The sequence below is a fragment of the Camelina sativa genome, chromosome 13, assembly GCF_030686135.1.
Source record: "Camelina sativa cultivar CO46 ecotype springtype chromosome 13, ASM3068613v1".
In the NCBI taxonomy this organism is placed as follows: Eukaryota; Viridiplantae; Streptophyta; class Magnoliopsida; order Brassicales; family Brassicaceae; genus Camelina; species Camelina sativa.
Window position 1 is genome coordinate 8,222,981 of NC_141892.1, and position 11,957 is coordinate 8,234,937.

The following is an 11,957-nucleotide window of genomic DNA, read 5'->3' on the forward strand; positions in this document are numbered from 1 at the left end:
GGATCGAAAAGCGAGAGAATCAATAAACCGTTAGAGAAACAACAGAAATTAGCGGCTGACTCGTTGATTCGGTAAATTGTACGAACCACTTGAGGTCGTCTAACCTTGTAGAGCTCGGCTCTCGTCACTTTAGCTCGTCGAGTTCATTTTTCGTCTTTGACAAACCTAGACTTATATTAATAAAGAGATTTTCGATTCTTTTCTCTCGAAAACAACTCTTTAATTGTGACCTGATTTGGACATCAACCATTGATTAAAATTAAAAGAGTTACTTTTCCGATCTTTGATCTAGTAATAAAAGGGGTCATATTTATAAATGTTTATGCTACATGTTAATTTTGGTTTAATGAATCTAAACAGACCAAATAATATAATGTGTTCAATTAAAGTATAAAATCTCAATTCTCAAAATTATAAATGAATTAAAAAAAAAAAAATAGGAGATTCCATCATTGATAAGATGGTTCCAAGTCTTCCAACTAGCCGCCGATATGAAAATTCATCTACCAAAGACTTGTAGGGGTATATTGAAACCATGATTTTAGAGAATTTGATGGGATTTAGGAAATTTAGAATTTTGATAGATTTTAGGAAAGTTCATATGATTTTCTGTAAAATTCTTTCAAATCTCACCTAAAACCATGAGATTTGGATTTCTGTATTTTTAACTAAACAAATTTTCCTGAATCCTAAAAATTATTAAAATCCAAATCTACAAAACTGTTTTGAATAACAGTAGATTTTAAAATATATTTTTAAATCATCAGTTCAATAACAATAACAATAGATTTTAATAGACTTTTTAAAATACATGATTAAATAACATAAGATTTGTAAATTTCACACAAATCATCTAAATAAATACACCCCTACATCATCTAAATAAATAAATAAAAAGAATAATTTCTATTGTCGATTAATTTCCCTTTTTTTTATAAATCGTGTGTATTTTTTTTTTTTAGACGATAAATCGTGTGTATTTTTTATTTAGGTGAAATAATAATAAGCTTACTTGAGGAGGGTTTCAGAATCTGATCGAAGAAATCAATCTTTCTCTAGTCTCTTCTTTCTTTCTCCTTCGATCTCTCTTTCGATAATTTACTGCAATCACGTAAGGAAAATGGCTGCCGTAGGAGTGGATACGAGGCGTCCTGAGTTAGCGATGGAAGAGACCTGCAACGCCAAGGGAGCCGCCGCAAAACAAGGTGAAGGACTTAAGCAGTACTATCTTCAGCACATCCATGAGCTCCAACGTCAGCTCCGTCAGAAGACTAACAATCTCAATCGCCTTGAAGCTCAGAGGAATGAGCTTAATTCTCGAGGTTTACTTCTTTCTTCCTTCCTTCCTTCGTTAACCCTAATTCCCCTGAGATTTCGGGTGCTTTCAAATTTCTAAATTGTTGAGGGGTTTCCGATCTGGAAGTTGTTGGGTATTGATAAAGCCTTGATTTTTAGTAGCACATAGATATACCCTAATTCAGAATTCTTAAATCTGTTTGATCCTTTAGCAAAGTTGTATGTGGCTATCAACTGCCAAAAGAGTTGTTTCATTCGAATGTTTCTGTGGAGCATTGGCTTTTTTTCTTCCCCGGAAATCTTAGTTCTTTCTTCACTCTCTTAACTGAGCATGGACTCGTTGGTTTCGTACTAGTCTTTATAGATTGTAGTTTAGTTCTAAATCTCAAATTTCTTTTAACACTATTATTCTTTCTAAACTGAACAGTACGAATGCTCAGAGAAGAGTTGCAGCTGCTTCAAGAACCTGGGTCCTATGTGGGCGAAGTAGTTAAAGTGATGGGAAAAAACAAGGTCTTGGTTAAGGTATAAACTTTTGTTATATAGTATTGTCTCTATGACTAAATTAGCTTTTTGCTGTGATCTATTCTTATGAACAGTAATTCGTGAACTCCCATTTTCCAGGTTCATCCAGAGGGGAAGTATGTTGTTGATATTGACAAAAGTATAGACATAACGAAAATCACCCCATCAACCAGAGTTGCTCTCCGTAATGATAGCTATGTTCTCCACCTAGTCCTGCCAAGTAAAGTAGATCCTCTGGTTAACCTTATGAAAGTTGAGAAGGTTCCAGACTCCACTTATGACATGATTGGTGGTCTTGACCAGCAAATTAAGGAAATTAAGGAGGTAACTGAAAGAAAAAAAAACGAATCTAATAGTATTTATAAGCGTGCCTGTTGCTTCATGCTTTTAAGTTTTTATATAATATCTATATTGTTTTATCAGGTCATTGAGCTGCCAATCAAGCATCCTGAATTGTTTGAGTCTCTTGGAATTGCGCAGCCAAAGGTACACATAAATTTCAAAGCTTCTTCTCTTTATTGTGACGATGTTTTAAGTGGATTAGGAATATGATTGCATACCTCCATATCTAGGGTGTGTTGTTATATGGTCCACCTGGAACTGGAAAGACACTTTTGGCTCGGGCTGTTGCACATCACACCGACTGTACATTCATCAGAGTTTCTGGTTCCGAGCTGGTCCAGAAATACATTGGAGAAGGTTCTAGAATGGTCAGAGAACTTTTTGTGATGGCAAGGTTTGTATATGCTAGTCCCTATTTAAGATTTCAAGCATGGCAATAGTGGTTGGTAGGAAATAATTGAACTGTTTATTAGATACATCTTCTAACATGTCCACAATTGTAGCTGAATTGGACATGTGATGTTAAATATTATAAGGAAAGTGTTCTTTGTTGCTACTATTAATATGGTTCTTTCGTGTAGACGATCTCAGTGATGAATATCTTCATATAAAGTGTTCTTTGTCATATTGCCCAGCATTTAGGCTACAGTAATCTCCTGTGAGGAGCAAACTACAGATAGATGAGATTATTGTGTTGAAAATACTTGTTCCAGTTGGCTTACCTTCCTACTTCCGCTGGTTTATGGTTTTCAGGGAGCATGCACCATCAATCATCTTCATGGATGAAATTGATAGTATTGGGTCTGCTCGTATGGAATCTGGAAGTGGAAATGGTGACAGTGAAGTGCAAAGAACTATGCTTGAGCTTCTCAATCAACTTGACGGATTCGAAGCGTCAAACAAAATCAAGGTACGTGTTAAGTTTTAAAGGGGAAAAACATGAATCTGAAGGATGGGTCTGTCTTATAGTAGTCTGAATTTTGCAGACAAACGTGTTGATTATCTAACTGTTGCAGGTTTTGATGGCGACAAATCGTATTGATATTCTGGACCAAGCTCTTCTCAGGCCTGGAAGGATTGATAGGAAAATTGAATTCCCTAATCCTAATGGAGAGGTAATGCATGTGCTTCATAGAAAATGATATTAGAAGTAACTTTGCTCTGTTGTTTTGATGAAAAGAATGCAGAAGCCTGCATAGGCACCTTATTTAGATTTTAGACTAAGTTACCTGAAAGATATTTCCTAAAGATGATGAAGATGTAGAGAAACTATCATTTACGGCATACAATACTTCTATTCATCCTCATGTTCATTTACCCGAATTGAGGCATAATAGTTTGAAAGATGATAGACTTTTTATCATTTGCTGCCTACAGAACTCATGTTTGGGAATGATGTAATCTGAAAGGCTCTTGGTGGTAGTTCTACTACCGATATAGGTTTTACATATTCTGGGATAGTATGCTTGACGAACATGTTTGGCTAATGTATGTTTGTAAAATGTGTTGCAGTCACGTTTTGATATCTTGAAGATCCACTCGAGGAAAATGAATTTGATGCGTGGAATCGATCTGAAAAAGATTGCAGAGAAGATGAATGGAGCTTCAGGTGCTGAGCTGAAGGTAAAGTGTTTCTACTCCTCTGCTTCTCTCTTGCATCTCTCTTATGTTTTTGGTTATTATGATCAGGCTGTGTGCACAGAGGCGGGCATGTTTGCACTGCGGGAGAGGAGAGTCCATGTGACACAGGAAGACTTTGAGATGGCTGTAGCGAAGGTGATGAAGAAAGACACAGAGAAGAACATGTCTCTGCGTAAGCTCTGGAAGTAGGAATCTCTTTGTTGTGTGTACTCAACAGTCAAGGGAAAGCCACAGTTTCATTTCTGACAAGTGAAATTAGGGTTTCTTTTACTTTACAGTCTGTTGTTGGTTCTGTAACTTTTTTTCGATAACTCGCTAAACGTTTGAAAACAAAGTTTCTTCTATCTAAACACTAGTTTATATCTCAATGGTCTTTAAGCACAAACATTCACATTTTAGAGTGTGTTTTTTTTTCCCCTCTAATCAGTCATATTCGATTAGTGAGAAGCGCCTATAAAAAGTTGATATACTCCTGCCTGATATGATGAAAGGCTTGCGAAACACATACTTGGTATTCGTGGTTCAGTCGGTTCGGTTTAGTTCCGTTACTCTTTAAATAGTGTTGGTATAAATATGTTTCGGTTCGATTGATCTGATTTAATAGCGGTTTAAGCTCGGTTCGTTTCGTTGGTTTCAAATCAATCGTAGTACTTTGCCGACCCCAATTTTTTCTTTTCTTACCCAGAAAGAAAAATATTTAATTGAACGAGAAAAAAAAAATGTCTTGTTGGATAATCCAAGTTTTTCTTATCTATATAGTAGGGTTTATTTGTTTAATGATCTCGTCCCCCCTCTGTGATCTATCTTTTTGAATCTGGTAAGCATATACTCGAGAGAGGGATCTGTTCGATTATTTGCTTCAGTCACCGAGGAGATGGCCACCGTAGGAGTGGACGCGAGGCGTCCTGAGATGGCGATGGAGGAAACCTGCAACGTCAAGGGAGCGGCGGCGAAACAAGGCGAAGGGCTTAAGCAATACTATTTTCAGCACATCCATGAGAACCAGCGTCAGCTCCGCCAAAAGACGAACAACCTTAATCGCCTCGAAGCTCAGAGGAATGAACTCAATTCTAGAGGTCTCCTTCTTCCTTCTTTAATCCTAATTTCTTCTGTTTTTTTTTCATGGAATTTCGTATGGGTATCTTTGTTAAAATTGTGTGATTGGGTTGAGCAAATTCGGATTATGTATTACTAAATTTTTTGGTGATCCATTGGATTGAGGGTTTCCGATCTGGAAGTGATTGGATCTGAAACTTCATGGCTGTTAGTATTGTTACATTGGTGGTTCGGCTATGGCCTTTTTTTGAAACCCTAGTTCTTATAGAACTTTGGTGTTCACATTCTTGTCTTCATTATCACATTTTATACTTGAAGCTTTTCTTATTAGTCTTTATAGTATGTAGTTAATTCTAAGTTTCAATCCTCGTTGTTGTTTTAAACTGAACAGTACGAATGCTAAGAGAAGAGTTGCAACTGCTTCAAGAACCTGGGTCTTATGTGGGTGAAGTGGTTAAAGTGATGGGAAAAAACAAGGTCTTGGTTAAGGTATGAATCTTTATAGCCTCTTATTTAGGCTTAATTTGATTTTGAATTGTTTGCAATCATATGAACATGGCTATAATTATACTTAAAACTCCCATGTTTCAGGTTCATCCAGAGGGGAAGTATGTTGTCGATGTTGACAAAAGTATAGACATAACGAAACTCACTCCATCAACGAGAGTTGCTCTCCGTAATGATAGCTATGTTCTCCACCTGGTTCTGCCAAGTAAAGTAGATCCGCTGGTTAACCTTATGAAAGTTGAGAAGGTTCCAGACTCCACATATGACATGATTGGTGGTCTTGACCAGCAAATCAAGGAAATAAAGGAGGTATGCCTAGTGAAAGAAAAAAACGAAAAAAATAGTCAATGATTTATTGGCTATCCCCTTTCTTATTTTCTGCTTTTAACTTATATATAATATCTATATCTTTACTGGTTTATCAGGTCATTGAGCTCCCAATCAAACATCCTGAACTGTTTGAGTCTCTTGGAATTGCGCAGCCAAAGGTACACATGAATTTTAAACCGTCTTCTCTTTATTTTGATGATGCTAAGTGGATTAAAAAAAAAAAGCCCTAAAGGGCACTCTTACACAGCCACCTCTAATGATTGCATTTCTCTCTCTTTCTAGGGTGTCTTGTTATACGGTCCACCTGGAACTGGGAAGACACTATTGGCTCGGGCTGTGGCACATCACACTGACTGTACTTTCATTAGAGTTTCTGGCTCCGAGCTGGTCCAGAAATACATTGGAGAAGGTTCTAGAATGGTCAGAGAACTTTTTGTGATGGCAAGGTTTGTATATGTTTGTCCCTATTTGATGTTTCTGTGGTTGGTTGGAAAAAATGGAACTGTTGACAAGAAAAATCTTTTACATGTCTGTCTGTAGTAGCTATAGTGGACATGTGTGAATAAACTGATTAAAGTGTTTTCTGTTCCTACTATGGATATGTTAACAACATGTAGACAGTCTCAAGGATGATTATCTTTATAGGTTTTCTCTCAGGATGCCTAGCATTTAGGCCACTGTACAAGTCTTTGTAATGAGAAAAGTACACATAGATGAGATGATTGTGTTGAAAATACTTTTTCTAGCTGGCTTACCTTCCTAGTACCGCTGGCTTATGTTTTTCAGGGAGCATGCACCATCAATCATCTTCATGGATGAAATCGATAGCATTGGGTCTGCTCGTATGGAATCTGGAAGTGGAAATGGTGACAGTGAGGTGCAAAGGACTATGCTTGAGCTTCTCAATCAACTTGACGGATTCGAAGCATCAAACAAAATCAAGGTACGCGTTAAGTTGTGAAGGAACAAATTGTCATGAAGCTGAAAAGGACGAGTGTGTGGTAAAGTAGTATGAATTTTGCAGACAAACTTATGGATTCTCTTAATTGACTGTTGCAGGTTTTGATGGCGACAAATCGTATTGATATTCTGGATCAAGCTCTTCTCAGGCCTGGAAGGATTGATAGGAAAATCGAATTCCCTAATCCTAATGAAGAGGTAATGCTTGTGTTTCTTAGGAAATGATAGAAGTAGCTTAACCTTGAGGTAGCAACTTTGCTCTGTTATTTTGGTGAAAAGAATGTGAAATTCTTCTAAAGAGGCACCTTATAAAGTTATATAGTATTTCAACTATCATTTACTGTAGTATAAAATACTTTTCTTTATCTCCGTACTTATTTTACCCAAAATGAGGCAGGACGGTTTGGCTAATGTATGTTCATAAAATGTGTTGCAGTCACGTTTTGATATCTTGAAGATACACTCGAGGAAAATGAATTTGATGCGTGGAATCGATCTGAAAAAGATTGCCGAGAAGATGAATGGTGCTTCAGGGGCTGAGCTGAAGGTAAAGTGTTCTATTCCCCTGTTACTCTTTTGCTCTCTCCACGTTTTGCGTCTTATCTAATGATTATGGTTACTGCGGTCAGGCTGTGTGCACGGAGGCGGGCATGTTTGCGCTGCGGGAGAGGAGAGTACACGTGACACAAGAAGACTTTGAGATGGCGGTGGCCAAGGTGATGAAGAAAGACACAGAGAAGAACATGTCTCTGCGTAAGCTGTGGAAGTAGGAATTAATCTCGTTGTTTTATGTATACTCTCAACTCAAAGAGAGAGAGAGACAGAGAGGAGAGCCACAGAGATTCACATCAGACGTGTGATAAAAAAGAGTCTCCTTTACTGTCTGTGGTTCTTTCTGAAACCTTCCTTTTCGGTTGGCTCTTTAAGCTTTCGAGAACAAAGTTATATTATCCATCCCCCTACTTTAACACTGGTTTGTAATAGTTAATAATATTATTGTCTTTCAAAAAACAGTTTGTTTTTCATTAAAACGAGCACACATAAATTTTAAGAAGAAAAGTTTGTGCAACTCAGTGATATGAGATTAGAAGAGAAACCCACATAAAATTTGATTCTGTGCTTTAATATCAGCATCATCTCCGTTGGCTTCATTATCTATGAAACAAAATATTTTTGGGTAATGTGTAATCTTAAACTTTTGTGTACTTCAAATTAATGTATGACAATGTGACATTGTCATCATCTTTGGATTTTTCTTTTATTATTCTTTTGTTTACAGGAAATAGTAAAAGTGATCATAACACTCTGTTTTTGTTCTTTAAACTCAGAAACCCTACTTCATAATAATTGTTTTGAGGATTTTGAATTTTAAACAAGTTAGACAACCATTATGGCAAGTGGTTATATTAAAAAAAGTGATGGAGGTTAACTATTCCTTGTTACGCTTCCGTCATTTCATAAGGAGCTGTAAACAAAAATCATGGTTTGAAGGTTTAGGGTAAGTAAATTTTTTTTTTTTTTTTTTTTTTTAACAAACCTTTTTTCCATTTCATTTTTCTCTTCCAAGAGAGTACCGGTTACAACTGTAAATTAAGGGGTGCCTCCAAATGAGTAACACCTGCACCAAAACCTTTAGACACATGCCTTACAAACACCAACAATGAGCTCATTAGTTTTGAAACCTTGCAAACCAAGTAATTAAGAGAGATTCTTCTTGATTCCTGCCTTGTTGCGGAGATTGTACTCTAGAGAAAGGCTCTAGAGGGTAAGTAAAATTAATTTGATGGTTTATATTGTTAGTGAAATTCTTTGAAGGTTTAAAGTGCTAGGGGATGACAATTTGAAAATTTAAAATGTGATTTTTCCTTAAATTAAATCACTAATATTATTATTTTTTACGTGCAAATCTTGGACAACTCTTTTTTTTCTTTTGAATTTTTATTTTTAAAGAGCTAATTGAACAATATTTGAAATCTTTTTATTTGTGAACCAAACCAAACATAACTAACACCCTTGTAAGATCATAATCATCGGTTATATAGCCACTTGGCTATCAAACAAAATTAATTAATAATATTTTAATTGAATTTAGTTATTTAATTGTTTTTTAATTTATGCAACTAATAAAAACATGTGTAGATTCAGTGTTTTGAGACTCTTTTTTTCATCTCTCCATCTTTTTCTTATTTTTTAACTTTTTTTTTATAGTTACGATCGTCTATTAGGTATGTTCAATAACCATGCTCTAAAACCTCTATTGGTTGGTAAGATGTAATAGGAAACTTGTGTATGTGTTATGTTATTATTATCTGTTTGTCCATGAGACTTGATGTTTTTCCAAAAACAATATTTAGGGGGCGATACTAGATTCTAATTTACGAAGATTTTTGAAGTTTATACAGTAGAAATTTAGATCTAAGAGTCTTAAGAACGATCTAGTGTGCACATATACATTCTAGCTCTTGTCGACATTGATTCAAGGATTTAGCGAAAACTTTTAACAGTAGAAACTACTTACTATTAGCTTTTGTGTGCAACTGTTTTTGTTGTTGTTGCAGCATCTAACCAAGGATGGTTGAACGCTCAACAGCTCCATTCGCCTTCGATGCAGGTCACCAAGGATTTGGCGAGCCTATCTATGCTCAGATCATCCCGCTCGAACAAGGCTTGTTTAGGGTGGATGCAAACATACACACTGGTCATAATGTGTGGATCCACCGCAAAACAGGGGTGATAGATTAAAAGTGAAAGATTGTTAAAGAATGATAGAGAGTTTTGTTGATTAGTTTTCTAAAATCTTGTAAAGTCATTCAAACAACTTCTATATTTTTATGATAATTTTCATGATTTTATTGTGTAAAAAAAATGTCTAAAATCATGAACCAATAACAGAATATTTAAATTCATTAACAATCTTAAATTCTATTGTTTTAATTGAGCAACATAAAACTTTTAATGATTTTTATAAAAGTCTTAATACAATAATCTAAATTTGTTAAGATTTTAAATAACTTTTTACAAATCACAAACCAATAACCCCACTTAAAGTTCGAGTTATTACCAAAAGTTAAAACAGACAAATCTATGTATGAATTGAATGAATTACTTATCTCCGTAATACCATAAATTACAAAAAATAAAAAATAGTCGTGAAGAAATTATATAAATTTGATACATACATGATACATGATTCGGTTTCATATACTTTCGAATCCTAAATTTAAAATTCAATTGTTTTTTAGTCAATTTCGGTTTGTTTTTAGTTCCTTCCTCTTGTTCTGACAATAAATTTTCAAATTCAGCACATCTCCAAAAACAATCCGTTATGAACAAACAATACACAATAACCTTTATTGGTGACTACAAATGCGATAAAGAAATAAATTGATAATCAATGCTAGTATTTATTTTGTCAAAATCGACGTGTGTCCAGTAACAATTAATTTTAAAATTTTCGAATTTTGGTAAGTTGAATGCTTTACTAAAAAAAAAAAAAAGAAATTAAAAGAAAAGGAAAAATCAATGCCGATGAATGAGAGAGTACGCGTAGACCTAAAGCTAGAATAGATCTGACGGTGGAGAAAGCTGTGTTAATAAACAAAAAAGAAAGAATCCAACGGTCAATAGTGTAGCGTCAACTCAAAGCCAAAGCCAAACCCTCCCCCAAATATTTTTTTTGGTCTTTTAAAAACCCCCCCAATCCCTCCTCTCCTTCCTTCTCGCCGCATCATAGAAAGCTTTCTTCTTCTTTCACACAACCTTTTCTGATTAAGCTCTCTCTCTCTCTCTCTCTCTCTATCATCCTACGAATCCGCAAACATGGTAACGATCCGCTTCTCTCTTCGCTTTTTATAGGATCAGATTACGTTTATTAGAGAGTTTTCTTCTTTCTCAGATCTCACGAGATTGCGTTGATGTTTTTTTTTTTCTAAATTGTTTGTGAATATCTCTTTGTTCAGGCTCTACCAAACCAGCAGACCGTAGATTATCCTAGCTTCAAGCTCGTCATTGTTGGTGATGGTGGCACAGGTAATCCTCGCCATACTTTTTGATCGACTAGTCCGTTGGTTTGTTTTTGTTAATATCAATTGTTCTTAGCGGATCTTTCGAATCGTTTCTGTTTACAGTGGCTCAATTGATGCTTAAGTATACCTGGTGTTTGATTGTTTTTGCTAAACCCCTTGATTGCTTTTTTTTTTTTTTGGTTTGTGCAGGGAAGACTACTTTTGTCAAGAGACATCTTACTGGGGAGTTCGAGAAGAAGTATGAACGTAAGTATACCACAAAGATTGTTTTGTGTATTTGCAAATTTTTCTATTCTACACGCTGTGATGTTGATCTCTGATTGATCTCCTTTGTTGCAGCTACCATTGGTGTGGAGGTTCATCCTTTGGATTTCTTCACAAACTGTGGCAAGATCCGTTTCTACTGCTGGGACACTGCTGGTCAAGAGAAATTTGGTGGCCTTAGGGATGGTTACTAGTAAGTTTTACTTTCTCTATTCCTTAGATCTGGTTTTGTATGTTGTTCAAGAAATCATCATTTAGTGTCAAAGTTAATATGTGAAAGTGCTTAGTGTTAATATTTAGTATGAGTTGTAGTTATGGTGTGAAATTCAAGAAGGAACTTGCTTGCTACTTCTGCAACTGATCTTCTACCTAGATTGTTTCATTTGAATAGATATCTAATCTTTGATTATCTTGCAGCATCCATGGTCAATGCGCCATCATCATGTTTGATGTCACAGCAAGGCTCACATACAAGAACGTTCCGACATGGCATCGTGATCTTTGCAGGGTGTGTGAAAACATCCCGATTGTTCTGTGCGGTAACAAAGTCGATGTGAAGAACAGGCAAGTGAAGGCAAAGCAGGTCACATTCCACAGGAAGAAGAATCTGCAGTACTATGAGATATCAGCAAAGAGCAACTACAACTTCGAGAAGCCTTTCTTGTACCTTGCTAGAAAGCTCGCTGGGGACCAGAACCTTCACTTTGTGGAGACACCAGCTCTTGCTCCACCAGAGGTTCACATTGACATTGCTGATCAGCAGAAGAACGAGGCTGAGCTCTTACAGGCTGCAGCTCAGCCACTCCCTGATGATGATGATGATGTCTTTGAGTAAATCCTTCTAAATCGCGTCTGCTGCTGTGGGAAGCTCTCTTGCTTTTTTTTGTCGTTTTGGTGTTCTCTATGTTGTTCTGATGTTACATATAAAATCTATCGGTCTTGTAACAAAAAAATTAGGGCAATATTTTTGGATCGTTCCATTGGTATCTAAAGCTAAGTTGTTTCTTCCCA

At 36.0% G+C, this 11,957-nt stretch overlaps 3 protein-coding genes across 4 annotated transcripts; all 3 read left to right on the plus strand.

The window, feature by feature from the left end:
• Positions 1–888: 888 nt before the first annotated feature.
• Positions 889–4,172, plus strand: LOC104736069 (26S proteasome regulatory subunit 8 homolog A). Of its 2 annotated transcripts, none has more exons than XM_010455989.3 (9): positions 889–1,322; positions 1,724–1,821; positions 1,921–2,145; positions 2,245–2,307; positions 2,394–2,557; positions 2,917–3,073; positions 3,180–3,278; positions 3,676–3,786; positions 3,853–4,172. In XM_010455989.3, the coding sequence occupies exons 1-9, from the start codon at positions 1,121–1,123 to the stop codon at positions 3,991–3,993; spliced, it is 1,260 nt and encodes a 419-aa protein (XP_010454291.1). In that variant the 5' UTR covers positions 889–1,120; the 3' UTR covers positions 3,994–4,172. The 2 variants fall into 2 exon arrangements, with proteins under 2 accessions (XP_010454291.1, XP_087338377.1); XM_087482251.1 differs by having other exon boundaries at positions 919–1,322; positions 3,676–3,772.
• Positions 4,173–4,287: 115 nt separating this feature from the next.
• Positions 4,288–7,541, plus strand: LOC104736070 (26S proteasome regulatory subunit 8 homolog A). Its single transcript, XM_010455990.3, has 9 exons — positions 4,288–4,880; positions 5,252–5,349; positions 5,452–5,676; positions 5,793–5,855; positions 5,980–6,143; positions 6,484–6,640; positions 6,757–6,855; positions 7,094–7,204; positions 7,287–7,541. Exons 1-9 carry the CDS (start codon positions 4,679–4,681, stop codon positions 7,425–7,427), a joined length of 1,260 nt encoding a protein of 419 aa, XP_010454292.1. The 5' UTR covers positions 4,288–4,678; the 3' UTR covers positions 7,428–7,541.
• A 2,703-nt stretch (positions 7,542–10,244) lies between these two features.
• LOC104736071 (GTP-binding nuclear protein Ran-1) lies at positions 10,245–11,957 on the plus strand. The gene is made up of 5 exons (XM_010455991.2): positions 10,245–10,479; positions 10,617–10,686; positions 10,872–10,928; positions 11,022–11,139; positions 11,364–11,957. Exons 1-5 carry the CDS (start codon positions 10,477–10,479, stop codon positions 11,779–11,781), a joined length of 666 nt encoding a protein of 221 aa, XP_010454293.1. The 5' UTR covers positions 10,245–10,476; the 3' UTR covers positions 11,782–11,957.

Bases quoted from the DNA above. Each gene is read 5' to 3' on its own strand.
- LOC104736069 (XM_010455989.3), top strand. From the start codon at position 1,121: ATGGCTGCCGTAGGAGTGGATACGAGGCGTCCTGAGTTAGCGATGGAA. The intron at 1,822-1,920 runs GTATAAACTTTT...CCCATTTTCCAG, and splicing joins AAAACAAGGTCTTGGTTAAG to GTTCATCCAGAGGGGAAGTA. The intron at 2,146-2,244 runs GTAACTGAAAGA...TTGTTTTATCAG, and splicing joins AAATTAAGGAAATTAAGGAG to GTCATTGAGCTGCCAATCAA.
- LOC104736070 (XM_010455990.3), top strand. From the start codon at position 4,679: ATGGCCACCGTAGGAGTGGACGCGAGGCGTCCTGAGATGGCGATGGAG. The intron at 5,856-5,979 runs GTACACATGAAT...CTCTCTTTCTAG, and splicing joins TTGGAATTGCGCAGCCAAAG to GGTGTCTTGTTATACGGTCC. The intron at 6,144-6,483 runs GTTTGTATATGT...TATGTTTTTCAG, and splicing joins GAACTTTTTGTGATGGCAAG to GGAGCATGCACCATCAATCA.
- LOC104736071 (XM_010455991.2), top strand. The intron at 10,687-10,871 runs GTAATCCTCGCC...TGGTTTGTGCAG, and splicing joins TGTTGGTGATGGTGGCACAG to GGAAGACTACTTTTGTCAAG. The intron at 10,929-11,021 runs GTAAGTATACCA...CCTTTGTTGCAG, and splicing joins GTTCGAGAAGAAGTATGAAC to CTACCATTGGTGTGGAGGTT.